A 16,152-nucleotide genomic window follows, 5' to 3' on the forward strand; every position below is an offset into this window, starting at 1 on the left:
TTTCCACTCGCTTGCGCACGAACCGGAGAAGCGGTACAGTGTAGGCTAAATAAAAAGTTTAGCGTGCTTTTGGGGGTGTGCAGGTGAAAGGACGCAGTAGTGCCTGCTTTCCGGGGCAGTGGGAAGAAATGTGTGAGGCAAATATATTCGCGGATATACCTCTAGCCATCAGGTGCCTGGTACGATTTTCCACGAGCTCCAAAGCGGTGCGATAAAATATCCCAAAGACGTCAAATGCCAAGGGTGGAGGTGAGAGCGTCTGGAGCAAGAACAGAATCAATGGCTGCAGTCACTTCTAATGCGCGGGAGAAGAACGGCTGCAGACAACGCAAGCTCGAATACCAGAAACTAGCACGGCCAAATGAATGATAATACGCACTAAGAACCAGTCTCCAGCACAGAGTCATTTCCAGAAAGATTGTCACAAACGCGATTGATGGTCGAGTTATCAGGTTTTGTGGCTGGCGGTGATGCGTCGTTAGAAGTTCACTCAAGTTGAAGCGCGTCCGGACTTAATCACCATTCGGTGATTTGGAAATTTTTCAAGAAATATTGTCCAAGTCTAGAGACTACCATCTGTGATGACCATTGAGAAATATTTACGGCATATATCTTGGGAGAAACTTGATGTACGACGCGAAATCGTGGATTTTTGAGGCTTGCGTTCCTCTACGTAATCAAAATTGAATTATAACATGACGACTGAAATTGACATCGGGGCGGTTAGCCCTGAAAAAGTATGGCCGAGAAAGGATTTTGAATGTCGCTTTCGAAATCCCATGGCAAGGAGGAAAATAACGATTTGGATCAAAGAGACAGAAGATAGGTGCCTGATCTCACAAGAAGGTTCAAAGCTAGATTATCGTGCTGCGCAGACAGTCATAGGAGAATTGTTGCAAATGCGGTTCCACCATACGTACACACTTTGAGAGCCATGGAATGAAGAATAATTAGCACACTTTTGTAAGTTAGAAAGCAACGACATACCCAGACTTTGTCCCAGTGACAAGTAGGACGTTGGAAGCCATGCGAACGGATGATTAGAAATATGAAAAAAAATGAGTATTCGTCGACAGCGTGGATAGACAAAGCGAAAACTAGGATTGGAAGGAATAACTTGAAGCTGATGACTCAAAGAGATGACAGGATCACCAAATTGAAATTAGAGGAATTTGGGACGCAATGATGCGAATGAAAACAAAGCCGGGGCAAAAAAGTGAACGGAAGAAAAAAGGAACAAGCGACATTTAGATACCAGCCTTGGGATCTCCCTTCGCTTCTTTTGAACCATATCCGCATTACATTCTACATCATTTCCGTCAAAACCCTTCGCAAAATCCTCCTACATACATCCTCAAAGCACAGCTAAACAGGTCGAGCGATCAATCAATCAATCGAGGCTGGCTTTGGCATCAGCTTCGACGTCAAAATTCTCAACAAGGTCGGGGACGTCATCATCATCATCATCCTCAGCAGCTCCTGCTTGTTGCCTCTGTTGGCCTTGTTGGATAGCCTGGTAAGACTCGGCGAGTTTGCGGAGGGATGCCAATGAATCAGGACCAAGTTGGTTGAGAATTCCAGGGACAAGTTCCGTGAGCTCCTTCACGTGTCCAGTGCCATAGATGGCGAAGGTGTTGGCAGTGACAGCAGCGTGTACTGAGGGGGGAAAGAGCAATTAATTAGCGATATCTCCCGACAAAAACTGACTGACGACCAGCCCCAAAACGTGATTTTGCATGAGAAACGGCAGTTCATTCGAAAACTTACCTTTTGGTGCTGTGAAATGGAGGACATTTCCATCTTCTCTGAACATGTTCACTTCCTCAACGCCTGGGATGGGTTGCACATTCAGCTTTTTGAGGGCGCCCTGGAGCTTTTTGTCGTCTTGGGCAGCGGAAGGCTTAGTTTTCCGCACAATTTTTCGGCGCACAGTTCCCTTTCCACCTGAAATTGCGCGAATTTGCGAAAAAAATGAGGTTGAGCGAGGATTCAAGCGCCAGTACGAATCGCAGACCGAGCCACGCGTACACCGGGAAAAGGCTCACCGATCCTGTTCGCCGCAGCGGCGGCTTGCAATTTTGCCAATTTCGCGGGGTCCATGGTCGTTATACGGTCGTGAATCGGGGGAGCCTAGGGACTGAACAAAAATTTGGGCCGTGGTCGTAGCCTGTGATGAGGACTCGAGAAAGCAATTAAGGTTCAGAGACAAACACAAGCATACAAACATTTAAATTCAGCCACCGCTTGGAGGCAATCCTTAACCTCGATAATTGCAATGGCTCCCGTCTTCCACATAAGACAGGCAACTCCAGACGATGTGGTATGAAATAAAGGAACGCATGTATCGTGAGCTTGCCCTAATATCTATTGACCTTATAGGATATTATCTTGCAACTGATCATCGATCTAGTGCGTGCATTCAACTAGATAGCGCGATTACAGTGCAGATTGTAAATGAATGACTCAAATGAAATATTATTTCTGTCATTCAGGCTACTTATGAAAAGGAACCAGAGTCGGTCAAGGCTACTCCTGAACTCGTGCGTTAAATGCTCGCTCAAGTCCCCTTGGATCCTTCCGAGGCTGATCAAGGAGCATTTCCAGCTCCACAAAAATTTGTTTGAAACGCCATATGCTCATGCTCTTCTTGCTTTTTCCGGGACCGCTGAGACTCCTGCTGAACCCATCGGATTAGCTTTGTACTTTTTCAATTTCTCCACTTGGACTGGGAAACCAGGGCTCTATGTAAGTAGCGCTCAACGTCACGGAGAGTTGCCTTTATTCGACGCTTTGCTCAATCTGTCACGCTGACATTTTGTGTGCTTTAAGCTTGAAGACCTCTACGTGAAACCTGAACACAGGTCATTAGGCGTTGGCAAGGCATTCTTTGGCCAACTAGGAAAGATTGCACAAGAAAAGGTAACACGCACTTGACATCTTCCACCCAGATATCCGAGGGATGCTTTCTACATGTTAGCTGACTTCTTTCGTCCTAACTCTCCGTGGGGTCCAAAGGATTGCGGCAGGCTTGATTGGTCCGTTCTGAAGGTGAGATGTTCAGAAGAAACCAGAATCTACAAACAACTCTGAAATCATATTCTTTGGTCCTTGACAACCACAGTGGAATCAGCCTTCCATCGACTTTTACGAGAAAAGACTTGGTGCAACACCCATGTCAGAATGGATGGGCATGAGGCTTGAAGGCCAGGGCATCAAGAACCTCAACCAGTTTCTTTGACCTAAGTCCACAGCGGCGAAGCTAAACTTTGTCAAGAAGCTATTCTAAACCATACACACGAACCTATATCATAAGAACTCAAAAAGAACCAGAGCAGATTCCTAGATATCGGGCTTTCAGATAGTATTAGTTCGATCAGGTTATACGTCCTGGTTTCCAATTGATTTATACATTCTAATATAACTTCTGGCGCATCTGGTACGAATTAAACACCGTCGTAACTAGCACCGCCAGCCTGTTAAGGGGTAGGAACACAAAGGCATTCGGGTCAGAGTTGCTCGACAACGTTGTATGCTGGGTTTACATACCTTCCGCAGGCGTATAACAATGGGATCCTCGTTGAGATCGTCTTTCTCGCGAGCAGCGACTTCAATCGAATAGACGCGAAGCACGTTCTTGACGTCGGCGGAATGCACAGAGATCTATGAAGAGAAACGGGGTTATCAACCATCGAAGGTGAGGATCGCTGTGGGAACCCGGGCGGCGACCTGCACGAATTTCATCCATGCCGTGTGGAGGGAGATGCTATTTACCTTGGCTTTCCTCATGACTTTACAATTCGGCCCTATCCAGACCTGTCAGAGAAAAGTAGAAAAGCGTGTTATTTGGGGTATAAGCGGTGCGAATCTAGTGGCAATGAGCAAATCAAGACGGACCACGAGTATAAACTTCTCGCGCTTTGACTCCTTGTCGTTAGAGTAGGAGACACGCGCATAAGCATAGGAGGCCTTGGAGTCATCTAACGCTTCCCTGAGCTCAGATAAACCCCCTGATCCTTTCTTCGTGACTATCAACTTGTCGGATCGCTCGGACTCGTAATCAAGCAACAGCCAATTGGTATCCGACTTGTCATCACGGACCTCGAGGTAAGCTAGAGAGATACGGAGTCAGATAGGATCCAAACACGGTGAACTCGATGGATTGCTAGATATGCGCCCAGGTACATCGAGGTCATCTAGGATCGCATCTAGGAAAGTAGCAACAGACCTTCGTTGATGAGGGAGTCCGAGACGTCAGCCATATTGGATAGCGGGTTGCCCAAGGGTATCGAAAGACTCTAACAAAAGAACCAAAAGAAAGAAAAGAGAATATCAAGTCAACGAAAGATAAATGTCTGGTCAAGCCCTGCGTCTTCTACGACGGACAGAAATGGACGAGCGGCTTTTACCGATCACATGCTCTCCCAAATGACCAGCGAAAATCGTTTGCTGCTCCTAACTCCTGCTACATCCTCCATGGCATCCTGGCTGCGTGTTTCTAGGGCTTATCAGATATTCACCAGACAGGCTACAGCGCGATACTATTCAGAGACGCCCTATCAGGCAGCGCGGAACAAATGGCAGCTCGGAGGCGTTCCTCGGCCCAGGTCCATTCTCGAGGACGATGACGCCGTGATAGATCTCTCAGAAGACAACGAGGCCGTCAACGGCGCGCATCCAAACACACCTCCAGTTCATCTCCGCAAGCCATCTGGCAAGGCCACACCCCATGAGTACAAGGCCCACCGCGCTACAATGCGCAAGTCCTTCCCAGAAGGCTGGGCACCCCCTCGAAAACTATCGCGTGAAGCCATGGATGCACTTCGCCAGTTACACCATGTCCAACCCGAGACGTTCACGACAGCTGTTCTCGCGGATAAATTCAAGATCAGCCCGGAAGCCGTACGTCGCATTCTCAAAAGCAAGTGGGAGCCAACCGCAGAAAAGCGCACGCAGCTCGCAATCAGAGAACGCCGGCAGAGACAGGCGATCATCGATGCTAGGAAGGAGAAAGAGTTTTCTGAGACCCAGACTGTGTCCCAGCTCCAGCGAATGCTTCGCAAAGACAGGTTTATCCGACAGAAGGGCGGCTCAGACCCTCATTCCGAACAAACCATCTCGGACACCCTTACGTTTCAATGATCTCGGCTCGTCTTGTTCAGCTTTGCCGTTCAACGTGCTTCGCTTCCGAGCATCGTCGCAGCCGTCTGCTATGTCAGTTCTTTTTCTATCCTTGTGATCATCGAATGAGTAACCAAATGATATTACGTAGACCTGTGATCGTCCACCTTCGACGCTAACAAAATTTTGCATCAGGCGCTTGTCTACCCTCGAGTAGTGAAACTGATAATGGATTCCAAATATCTAGGGGAAAGTATTATACAAGAGAGGCACTAATTACATAAAATCTAATTTGGACAGGTGCATTATAAGCATGTCAGGACGATCAAGCCCTTCGATCCGTAATATGCTACTTCTAGGAATACATATATCATAATGTTATGCGTATCTCAGTGCGAGGATAGATACCATAAATATCTAGTTGACCCCGTCCGGACGGCCTTCTGTGTTTGCAATACATTGTGATTCGTGGTCACATAACGAAGGAGAATAAAAATCGGCGAGTGACGAAAGGTCGACCCGCAAAGCTGGAGCAAAAAATAATGAATAAACAATTTGAGTGGTGTTCGGGGGCCTGCAAGAAAAGAATAAAGATGGCGTTCCAAAATAAAGAAGGAAGAGGAAAAGGGAGGGAGGGAGGAAGGAGTTCTTGGAGAAAGAATTTGACGACGTTGTCTAATTCATTCAGAGTCGTACAGAGGTTCTTTCATATTTTAGCTTGAAGGATCCGGCGGGCGGTCGGCAAAGGAGGATGTCGTTCCAATTGGGAACAGGAAGAGGATTTGAAGGCTCGCCTCGTCGGTCAACGACGGTATGTTGGAATCCGAGAACGAACATGGCCGTGATCAATTTAAGCTCAACCTTGGCAAGTCGTGTTCCGAGGCATAAAGTCTTGCCTATTGGCAGAATTACGAGAGTTAGAATACCGCAATCAACACGATTAAGAACACGATTTTTACTCACCTCCGCCCCAGCCGACGTACGAGAACGGAATGTGTGCAGGTTCCTTCCTGCTGGGATCGAACTTCCAAGGGTCAGGATAAATTTCTGGGTCGAGGTGGACGTCACTAAATGGATATATAACGTAGGCTCCTGTAGGGATTATCTTGTTGTTAATATATAGTTCGGGGCCAAGGTTTCTTCTCATGGCGGTGTGGGGCTGGGCGACCCGCGTCGTCTCCCTGATAAGGGCGTCCAGGACCGGTGTTTCGGTCTCCCAGACCTCTAGTGGAATGGTCCCAAGGCGGGCAGACAATGAGGATAAAGAAGTCGTTGTTGAAGAAGAAAAGAAAGACGTCGGAGATTCTCTGGTGGGCGAGTTCTCCGGAGAATAGCATCGTGAAGCAAGGAGAGACTCGACTTCAGCGGCGGCTTTTGCCCTCCACTCTGGATGGCCACCGAGATAAGTCATGAGCCATGATGCTATAATGAAGAAAGGGTCAGCAAACCAAAACTCTGATACTTCGGCGAAGACGTGGTAATACTGACCTGTCGTGCCAGTGGCTCTCGCCCCGGCAATCAACAGTCCCATGATGAACTGAACACATGGAAATTTATCAGTTGTCTGAAATGCATGGTGGGAACGCCGCCGATAGGATTTTTAGAAACTTACCCCCACGACCACGAGTTTCTCGTCTCCGGAATCCAATAGCATCTGAAGTGTGTCATTTCGTGAAATCCCACTGCTCTCTCTGTCATTGATGGCTTTAATGACAATCTCATAAATTTCTTTGGTCGCCCATAATTTTTTGATCATCGCGGGTGTGGGAAGCCATGGCAAAAGAACTGTCGCCGGGGTAGTTCCAGTATCCAAAGTATCGTAAAGCACCTTGAGGCGTGCGACAAGAGCAGGATCGTTTGAGATCTCAACGCAGGAAAGACTGCGGATCGTCAACTGAAATAACAACTGTATTCATTTTTTTGAAGTTCAGTCTGGGAAGCATTAAGCGCTTTAAGCGAAAGGCTGACCTCATAGACATTTTCAAAGGGATCGAATTTCCCTGAGGTACCCCACCCCTCCATGATCTTGCGGGTGTCCTCCAACAGGTACGGGATCACTGGCAGATTAAAAGGTCAATCAATAAAATGTGCAAGGTCCGTTCGGCCAAGCACGTACGAGAAGATAATGACCCGTTTCTTTGGACATTGGCAAGGCGTTTATGGATAAGAGCTATCCTTCTTGTTTGAAGGTCAGAGGTGACACCCTTCACCATGGGAATCTATGGGACGTCGAACGAGGATTAATGTGAGGAAGGAAAAAAAATAAGAATAGAAAATTACAGCTCCAGAAAGGATCTTGAAACCTTCAGTCAGATCCAGACCTTTGGCAGTGAAGAAAGTTTGTCTCGCGGTCTCGCCGGAGACTACCACCACCGTATTCTGGAACAAAGAAATAGAATTTTGATTTAGTAAGGGCACCTATGCAAGAAGGATTAGAATATACTCGTAAAAGCATGAACTGAAAGACATTCTGTCCAGTTATCTGAAAGCCCCAGTTAAGAAAATCGTGTCGTTTGCGAAAAAAAGGTATGATATGAAAGATGGAGTAGCCCGGCAGAGATTTGGGAGCGTCCGCTCCTTCTTTCTGCAAGGCAGAGGTCACGGAAACGATCACGAGAAACACTATGACAGCGACCGTGAATTGAGTTGCGAACCCCGCGGAGAGAAACGCAGCTGCTGCAGACTGCAGGCCTACGCTGTATGGCATGGCGAGTAGTTTTGTTGAGTCGAGGAGTTTTTTCGGGAGGGAAAGCCTTCGAACGCGTGAAGAGTCTTATAATGTTCAGGTCCAGCCGGGATATATCGACACCAATCGAAGAATGCCATTTTATACCCTGCCAGAAGTAGCATGGCATGCAGACCCGGTCGAGAGGAAATCATAGATTGTCAGCGGTCGGCAAAATCATGCATTCTCATTTCGGTCATGCAACCTTTACGGAAGCGGAATCGAAATTCATGTGTTGCCAATCGGGAAGGGGGTCGAGAATCTTGAAGCATCTGGGACTCTTTTTTTCTTTCCTTTTTCCTTTCTTTTTGAGATCTAATGGGTTATTTCCAAAAATCGGTCCCGAAATGAACTTGCAACAGGTCACAACTCCGTAAAGCACCTCAGCAAAGCTTCTTCTACACGTGCTAGTGTAAACAGCTTGTCACGCCAAAGGCACCCACAAGCCTTGAAGCAGAGTTTGCGTTTCACTATCTTGAGTATCTCGAGTATTGCTGTCCGGATTCGCCACCGAAACCAAATATATCTGGTGAAAATCCACTTACACCCTACGGGCAGGGGCATGCATTCACCTGTTTGCTTGGAATTCATTTTGGAGATTTCCCGTTCAAAGAATATTTGCTGGCGATGAGGTCCCTTATATTACTCTTTCCGGGAACGGTAAACTTACAGGCCTAGATAGAGATCACAGATCTCTCTCGACAGATCTCCCCGATCGCTTAACTTGTCTTTCTTGCGGCGATAGGTTGATAAGTTCACTTGGACTGACTGATGGCGACACCCCCAAGCTACACCGAGGTTCGTCATCTGGAAAACATCATTTAGCCAGCAAAAAGATAGCCTTTGTGTCGGTAACAGCCTACATAGGATATCCCACGTCGTATTAGCATCTTGAATTTGAACACGTAGTGTTGTGCATTGGCAGTGTGTCAATAGTCATCTAAAAGTAGCAGACGGAGCATTTGGCGGTGGAAAAAGAAGCATCGTGCGAGAAACGGTAAATCACAAGACCTAATTCGTCATAAGTCCTGGGCTCTACACTCTGAGTATCCAAAGAAACATTTCGATTTCTACGACGCAAATGTTGGAATATACAGCCTTTAGATCCGAATAACTATTTCAAGAAATGAGTTTCCCTGAAATGAGGCACATAAATCAATTGAGTCTCTTGGAAAGAAGAAAAGCGCCAGGGACATTGCTTACTTTGGTTATGCATGTTGGATAAAACAAAGTCGCCACTTTACCCCAGATATTGATGCATCCATGCCTTCTCATTGTTCGCAATATGGCTGTGATATACGATATTGCATAGATACCAACACGCCCTGGTAATGCGCCAAAGCTGCAAAAATGACACAAAAATGAAATATCTGATGTGAGGCAAAGAAAAAATCAAAGCGGCCTGGTGCAAATCGTTCCGGGATTCGGTTGGCGCTAGAATGAAAGATGACGTGCCACAATAAGTGAGAGGGGGGTCTTAATGAATTTAATTATAGGATGGAGAGACGAAGATCATCACGGAGATCATGGAAGAAGATGAAACGAGGCAAACGAAAGTGACATACTATAGCAATGCGCCGACAATGTACAGTGCACCTGAGAGCAGTAGCCATTGGACACCCATGTCCGAGACGAGTTCGTTGAATTCATGCGTGAGAAATAGTTGGGTCACTGGGACAATTGCACACAGACCAAGGCTGATGAAGACAGTTGTCCGAGCGCCTCGATGAGTAGGTTTAGCATATTCAGGGTCCAAAACAATGAAGGCCGCTCCTGTAGGATATTGAGCATACCCCAAACGAATGTCAGACATAACGATCATGATCAAGGAACAACATACCCATGCCCGCCAGTGTCATCGTCGTGAGATAGAGTTTTTGTATGAGTGGGCTGCAAAAAAAGCCATAGTAGATTGATGGAAAAAATGATCCCACAATGAGGATGATTATTCCGGAGTAGTCATAGGCATGGTAATGCGAGGCAGCCTTGATTGATAATTAGCAAGGCAGACATGACAAACACGCAGATTCCTAACCTCTTTTGAGTGGCAACCGGACGTATGGTAGAAAGCGCTCGCCGCGAGGCATATACTCGCAGATGCCAGAAATATTCCAATCACTGCAACGTCTTTCCACGTCGTAATATCATGCAGTTCGACATATGTAGAATAAAAGGTCGTCAGAAGATAGACAAAGAAGACAGAGCCCCATAGATGACTGTGAATGTTAACTAGAAAATGTCTCTTTTGAGTTTCTTGTGATGCGGGTCAAATGGCTGGCTTCACACCTGTCTCATTGTGCAAGTCTGCGGTCGTAGTGAGAAGAAAGTTGCATGCAAAGTTGTGAGATTTTCGTACAGGCGTAGACAGACTTCAAACAGCCATGCCAGTTGTACTGTGGCCTATATTCATGGTTTCAGCGATTGCCGAGGTATACGAGACTGAAACGCACCTTCTGTACCCACGGATAATGTACTCATTGTCTTTTTGCCAATCCTCCAGCTCGTCCCAGTGCATTAGCTGCGAATTTGTATGCACCCTACTCTTCTTGGGTAGCTGAACACCATTGGAAGCTTTGTGTTGAGTTGATGACTTCCTTCGCGAGACCAATTTCGAAGGAGCCTCCATGTGTGCGTAAAACGTCCGTTTGGTACAAGGACCTTATGGTGAAGTACGTTGAGTGGAGAGACTGGCCCTGGAACGTCGAGAACGGGTAGAAGTCAGCAGCATTGAGTGCAGCATGATTTTTTGGGGCGTTGGGGACTGGAAAACCATGTGCTGATGTGCCAAAGTCGAGCGGAAAAAACGTTCTACTGAATTACATAAGCTCTCACGTTTGAGAGTAAGCCTCTTTTCGAGGCAGCGCCAACACACAGGGACACTGGAAATATCTTGAGAACTCACTTTAACTCCAGAAAATGGCTCAAATTATAGGTGGACATGTGGTTTTCTCTTCTTTTCTTGTGCCAAGATTACTCACATTTTCTCACTGAGTGACTGCTGTAAACCAAGTTGAATCAAATAATCACCGAAATCTGACTCGTTGATAAACCGGTGGACATTCTCAACCAAGTTCCAGTGGAAATCGCATCTAGCTCGACACCATCAAAACTCGAAGGCGCCAAGGATTAAGCCAAGTTGACATGAAGCTGACCCTTTCAACTTGTTACAACCTATATGTTGTGGACATTGATTATTCTCCGAGGTACAGTGTCGTCATCGGACACCCAGGAATTCTGCAGGCCACAGTTCATTTCGACAGGTTCATAAGCCAACTAGGCCACATGGACTGCCGCCACCGGGCACTCCCAATACTTTTCTGTACGAATGTCTGGATGAAGATAATAATAATAGAACCGTCTAGCAGCAGCACATGCAAAAAGTAGCAGAATCTGATGAGCAGGTATATCGTTCCATTGGACTCTTCTCCGGATGTTTCTCAATCGATTCAGAGTTTCGTGGGCAAATACCAAGAGCAAAGACCGACATGAGGAGGGACTTGAAGGGACATAGCCGAGAAGCAGTTTGAGAAGAGTTTGGGCACCACGGCACCGAATGCATGATGCACACGTTCCGTGAGCGTGGGGGGCGGACTCTGCCATTCGGCCCACCTAGGGTTCTTGAGTGACCAGGAAATCAAGATTGGTTTGACATACAAAAAGCTAGATCCCGAGGGAAATGGAGTAGTTATATCCGGGTATGTGGTCAATCATTATCAACATTGAGACTCTCAAAGCCGACCCAAAGATCGTCTGAAGGTACCTCCTTTGGCCTCGAGCGGTAAGGCCCAACCTCAATTTTGGGAGGTGGCGCAGTCCATAGGACGTTCCAATCAATGACTGACCATGGTCTTGGCGAAGTAGTATCATCAGAAGAGGTCTTCCCGCCGCCACTGAAAAAAGGATGTTGACGGAGAATATCTGATGAAGACTTCGGTGGTACCCCGAGGCGTTCGAGCGGGTCAAGAACCTACATTTCGTCAGGTCATGATATCATAAATAGTATGTTTATGACATACGAGAAGGGCTTTAATCAAGTCGGCGGCATCCGGGTCACAGGTTTGGGGCAAAGAAAAATCCAGAGCTCTCACCCGCTTCATTGTGAGATAGTCCGTGGCGGCAGTGAATGGCGATGTTCCGTAGAGGAAAAAGAAAAGGGTGCAACCTATAGCCCACATGTCAGGACTGAATAAAACGACAAGTTTAGCATGATTCTAATCGTTAAGATGATAAGGTAGAATATACCTTTTCGGATTCGAATCAGAACGGGCGAGCAGTTCGGGTGAGATGTATGCTGCGGTTCCAACAAATGTGTTCGTTCTTGGAGCTAGATTCTCAATATCATAAAGATAAGAGTGTAACAAATAGCCAGCCAAAGAACTTACTTTCCATATCTGAGCCTATATACGCACACCCAAAATCTGCCAATTTGATCCGCATCTCACTATCGAGGAGAATGTTCTCCGGCTTTATGTCGCGGTGCGCCACCCCTGATTCATGGAGGTATTGAATTGCATCCACTAGCTGTGCTGTGTAATAACGCGCGCAGTCAAGTGATATCGAACCTAGTCTTTGAACTAGGACCTTCAAATCGCCATTAGTAGCCAGATCCAAGGCAAAGTCTGACGATAAATGTCACCGAGTTGAAATAACTACAGTCAAAAACTTACATAAATGTGTTGAATCCTGGAAACAGTGGTGCAGACGAATAACCCCGGGATGTGATTTTGATCTTGTACCCAGAGCAATTAACGCGTCCTTCTCAACCATAGCCGATCGAATGACTTTCTTCTTCACTAGCTGCGCTTTGTTCAAAACTTTGAGAGCATAATGTTTTCTATTCTTTTTATAAACCGCATCTATAATCTATGAGATGAATGAGAACCCAAAACAAGAGGAAGTGACATAAGCATACCGTAGCCAAAGATCCCCATGCAACTTCTTCTCCAAGTTCGAAATCATCCAAAGATGCTTGTACTGGCTGCTTTACTGGTGGCATCGACGGATACCCAAGAGGTAACCTAGTGAGAAAAAGAAGGCTTAAGAAACTGAATTGGGTCGGCCGATGTGACAATGTGCGTGTCTGTATGTGTGCGGGGCGAGTTAGAGGAGCAGGTGAACAGATGATTGAAGGTAATGGTTCTGGGGAAAGGATGGAAGGATGAGATAATCATGATCACTCGACTGATCTCGCTAATACATTTGCTCCTTTCGGTTGTCATTTCATCCGTCGTCTCTCATTGCTCGACTTTCTAAAACCATGCATCGTCGATATACATAGTCCACAAGATAACAATAATTATACATTGAATGATGGTTTACACGACTTTACTTTACAACTCAACCTAAACGATGCGATTGCCGTCAAATCCGTAGTGTTTAAGATATGAACACCTTTCGCAAATCAGAAAATTGGCATGAGTCACCTGTCCGCGGACAGGTAACGATACCCCCATGCTTAGCAGCCATCTCTTCTAAAGCCTATAAATTACAATGCGTTTGTCAGTCGTCCACCGGACACACCCAAATAACCAGGGGCAGACCTCTCGAGAATAGACATGACCATTGGGGAATGCCATTGGCATATTATCTTCGTCCATGATCTTCCCACTTATCCGACATACTATGGTTGAATTCGCATGGTGGCTATATGGAACTTCCCCTGCAAGTTTTCCGAGTCCCAGAGGTTCTGAATCTAAACCAGATTCCCCATCGCAAACGGGGCAGTCGACATTTTTAGTCGAGTGGTCAAAGCATGCAGGAAGCTTCAGTGCTACAAGGCCTGCGTATAAAGCAAGGTGAAGAAGTGGCTCTGTGGAAAGGGTGTTAAGATTGTATATTTCCAAACGGAATGCCTTGGCAAGGGTACGCCAGCGGGATAAATCATATAATCTCTGTAATGCAAATGAGGCAAAATATACGTTTACTCACGTCTAAAACTCACTTTGTAAGGGCCGCAGGAAGTGGTTGGTGGGAACGCCAGCAAAGCGGACAGTTGCCGAATCTGAGCGAGATGGGTATCGTGCCATTGAACTAGGTGTTTCTGAGAATAGGCGATAGCTTCCAGAGTCTTTCTTGCTCTTGAGAGTTCGATGTATTCCTGCATGCGAAGGTCAAATTCTAAAGTACTCTGTCGGCAAAAGACGAACCCGAAATTAGTAAAGACGCAACTTAAGTAGGTTCTTGATGGAGAACTTGCCTTGATTTTGCGAAGGGCGGTCTTGTTTTCATTGCACCAGGCGAGAGCTTCGGTGCAACTGTGACGAGCAAGACCGTCTTCGATACGCCGTATGTCCGAGAAAAGTTCGATATCCACAAGAGTCTTAAGATAAAATTGGTCAGATAACGGTAAGTGTAACAGCAACCTGGTCATGCTCTACCTCGATCCCCTTCTCTTTCGCAATACTTTTGGCAGACTTTTCCTTCCCAGTTCTCAAACACCAGTCCACGAGCCATCTATCAAGCCGGACATCTGCCCATCTCGAGAACTCTGGCTGAGTAGTTGCCTGTAGCGATTCCACGGTTACGAGATGGTGCAGACGCTCCCGCATTACATCTTGGGTCGGTTTCCCTGACGTCTCGTGAAGGTCAGATAGCTGTATTCGCGGTAAGACTTTAAATAGCGTCCAGCAAATCAATTGTGTGCGTACTTTTCTCTTCAGATTCTCCACCTTTCCAATCATATTATCAATTGATTTCAACGCGTCTTCGGGAGTAACATTCCCCTTCGATGCACGAGATACAAGTTCATTCGAGATATTTTGAACCCCGCTGAGTTCGCGTTCCACGTTCTTCTGGGACGTACGAAAAACCTTGCGGTAATTCTCGTATGGAACCTACGAACGTTTGAAAAGGTTAACCCCCTGGTTCATGGATCGCAAATATTCAGGAAGGTGAAAGAGACTCACTCGAACAAATGGCTGCTCAAAGAGCATAATTCCCTCCATGTTTAGTTTGGTTCCCATCTTGGCGGTGTTATGTTGTTAAATTCTGCGAGAATGAGACGCCGAACTGTTGAAAGCAGTCGAAGACATCAAGAATCTTGTCCAACGCAACAGAGGTGCCACTCAGTGATGTGCTCACCCTCCGGGCCGCTACCCGTGCATCCTTTGTCATCCCTCAAAACCCGTGAGTTAAAGAGTTGTTGACCCCGTTGAACATGTTTGGCTCGATATCTTTCTCGATTCCGATGACCTGATCCTTTCCGAACCGCCTTGATCAGAAAACTCCTGAGATGCATTTCTTTTCCTGCGATGTAAACCCTGTTCTGCCGGTTCGAGTCCTGCTTCCGGACGACTCGTGAACGTTCATGCCAGAACGCTTGGATCTCATGTTCAATGCTTCACTCAGTGATTCAGTTTTTCCAAGGTCGGAGATGGGCCTGAAGCTCTCAACTGGCTTTAGGTTCACGGATTTCTGGAACTAACAACAACATAATCTTATCGAGATAAATGAGCGCGTTCGGGTACTGTCTGTGCGCCATTGGTCCTCGATATGTCGCTCTCTTCTTCTACTCGGACCGAGTACCGATAGTATTTGAGCGCCCCTCTCTATCTTGACGGCATACTAAGCTCTGATATTAACACGATTTTTATAGCCTGCATATGCAACTTCAAATCCAACCGAGTTTTGGATGAAAAAATCCATTTGTTCCTCTGTATCATATTTCAGCCACACCTGGCTTACCTCCTGTGCAACTCTCACCCACACCGATGCGCCCTAATCGACTATTACTTAATGGACGAGAAAATACAAAATATCGTGGCGCACTAATGTCTACTCTTCAATCTGTGGTCGTTTCCGTCACTCTTGATCTACTCCGAGCCCCTATTCAGGCCTATCCCACATTGTGAAAATAAAGGAAGAAAACTTGCCCTCACCGTCTTTTTTTTCTGCTACAATGTTTTCAACTTGATAATTGGGTTTTCAACTTGATAATTGGGTTTTCAACTGAAACTACGCCTTGACTTTCCGGACCATCCCGCGGACAAATTGTTGTGCCATTTTATCAGCAAATGATTTTTTATTTCTTCAAAGCACATATTAGCAATAAATAACAGAGACAACAAAAAACGATATGGTGATATATATCAGTGCTTGGATCGCTGTCCTGATCATATTGGCGGAGCCCTTGCCCTGGATCTTGGAGAAACCCGCCTAGTCATACCTGGTGATAACGGCAAACACCTGAGCTCCTCCTCCTGGTAGCTCCTGCTCTGCTCCAATATCCGTGTATGGTACTTTCTTCCAGGAGGGATTCGCATGTATTTGATTTTCATTGCCACACCACCTGTTTTGAGGATAAGGGGGTC

General features: G+C 46.4%; 7 protein-coding genes across 7 annotated transcripts; 2 read left to right on the top strand and 5 right to left on the bottom strand.

The window, feature by feature from the left end:
* Nucleotides 1–1,390: 1,390 nt before the first annotated feature.
* Nucleotides 1,391–2,100, bottom strand: JR316_0009123 (Nascent polypeptide-associated complex subunit beta; the record flags this gene model as incomplete). The annotated part of the gene is made up of 3 exons (XM_047894831.1): nucleotides 1,391–1,656; nucleotides 1,768–1,944; nucleotides 2,046–2,100. The coding sequence occupies 3 exons, from the start codon at nucleotides 2,098–2,100 to the stop codon at nucleotides 1,391–1,393; spliced, it is 498 nt and encodes a 165-aa protein (XP_047746290.1).
* A 175-nt stretch (nucleotides 2,101–2,275) lies between these two features.
* On the top strand, nucleotides 2,276–3,238 carry JR316_0009124 (Thialysine N-epsilon-acetyltransferase; the record flags this gene model as incomplete). The annotated part of the gene is made up of 6 exons (XM_047894832.1): nucleotides 2,276–2,320; nucleotides 2,380–2,409; nucleotides 2,493–2,540; nucleotides 2,605–2,745; nucleotides 2,830–2,919; nucleotides 3,122–3,238. 6 exons carry the CDS (start codon nucleotides 2,276–2,278, stop codon nucleotides 3,236–3,238), a joined length of 471 nt encoding a protein of 156 aa, XP_047746291.1.
* Nucleotides 3,239–3,443: 205 nt separating this feature from the next.
* Nucleotides 3,444–4,259, bottom strand: JR316_0009125 (Coactosin; the record flags this gene model as incomplete). The annotated part of the gene is made up of 5 exons (XM_047894833.1): nucleotides 3,444–3,473; nucleotides 3,547–3,660; nucleotides 3,772–3,813; nucleotides 3,895–4,109; nucleotides 4,226–4,259. The coding sequence occupies 5 exons, from the start codon at nucleotides 4,257–4,259 to the stop codon at nucleotides 3,444–3,446; spliced, it is 435 nt and encodes a 144-aa protein (XP_047746292.1).
* A 214-nt stretch (nucleotides 4,260–4,473) lies between these two features.
* On the top strand, nucleotides 4,474–5,139 carry JR316_0009126 (Required for respiratory growth protein 9, mitochondrial; the record flags this gene model as incomplete). The annotated part of the gene is made up of 1 exon (XM_047894834.1): nucleotides 4,474–5,139. The coding sequence occupies one exon, from the start codon at nucleotides 4,474–4,476 to the stop codon at nucleotides 5,137–5,139; it is 666 nt and encodes a 221-aa protein (XP_047746293.1).
* Nucleotides 5,140–5,802: 663 nt separating this feature from the next.
* On the bottom strand, nucleotides 5,803–7,825 carry JR316_0009127 (Cytochrome P450 monooxygenase claM; the record flags this gene model as incomplete). The annotated part of the gene is made up of 8 exons (XM_047894835.1): nucleotides 5,803–6,014; nucleotides 6,082–6,540; nucleotides 6,607–6,655; nucleotides 6,731–7,012; nucleotides 7,087–7,175; nucleotides 7,235–7,337; nucleotides 7,399–7,497; nucleotides 7,562–7,825. The coding sequence occupies 8 exons, from the start codon at nucleotides 7,823–7,825 to the stop codon at nucleotides 5,803–5,805; spliced, it is 1,557 nt and encodes a 518-aa protein (XP_047746294.1).
* A 1,582-nt stretch (nucleotides 7,826–9,407) lies between these two features.
* On the bottom strand, nucleotides 9,408–9,702 carry JR316_0009128 (ADIPOR-like receptor SPBC12C2.09c; the record flags this gene model as incomplete). Its single annotated transcript, XM_047894836.1, has 2 exons — nucleotides 9,408–9,616; nucleotides 9,684–9,702. The coding sequence occupies 2 exons, from the start codon at nucleotides 9,700–9,702 to the stop codon at nucleotides 9,408–9,410; spliced, it is 228 nt and encodes a 75-aa protein (XP_047746295.1).
* Nucleotides 9,703–11,546: 1,844 nt separating this feature from the next.
* On the bottom strand, nucleotides 11,547–14,805 carry JR316_0009129 (E3 ubiquitin-protein transferase MAEA; the record flags this gene model as incomplete). The annotated part of the gene is made up of 13 exons (XM_047894837.1): nucleotides 11,547–11,810; nucleotides 11,860–12,025; nucleotides 12,086–12,167; nucleotides 12,226–12,462; nucleotides 12,511–12,706; nucleotides 12,756–12,861; nucleotides 13,233–13,321; nucleotides 13,384–13,734; nucleotides 13,785–13,970; nucleotides 14,040–14,162; nucleotides 14,221–14,436; nucleotides 14,491–14,676; nucleotides 14,749–14,805. 13 exons carry the CDS (start codon nucleotides 14,803–14,805, stop codon nucleotides 11,547–11,549), a joined length of 2,259 nt encoding a protein of 752 aa, XP_047746296.1.
* Between the last annotated feature and the right edge of the window lie 1,347 nt (nucleotides 14,806–16,152).

This window comes from Psilocybe cubensis, chromosome 8, assembly GCF_017499595.1.
Source record: "Psilocybe cubensis strain MGC-MH-2018 chromosome 8, whole genome shotgun sequence".
NCBI lineage: Eukaryota > Fungi > Basidiomycota > Agaricomycetes > Agaricales > Agrocybaceae > Psilocybe > Psilocybe cubensis.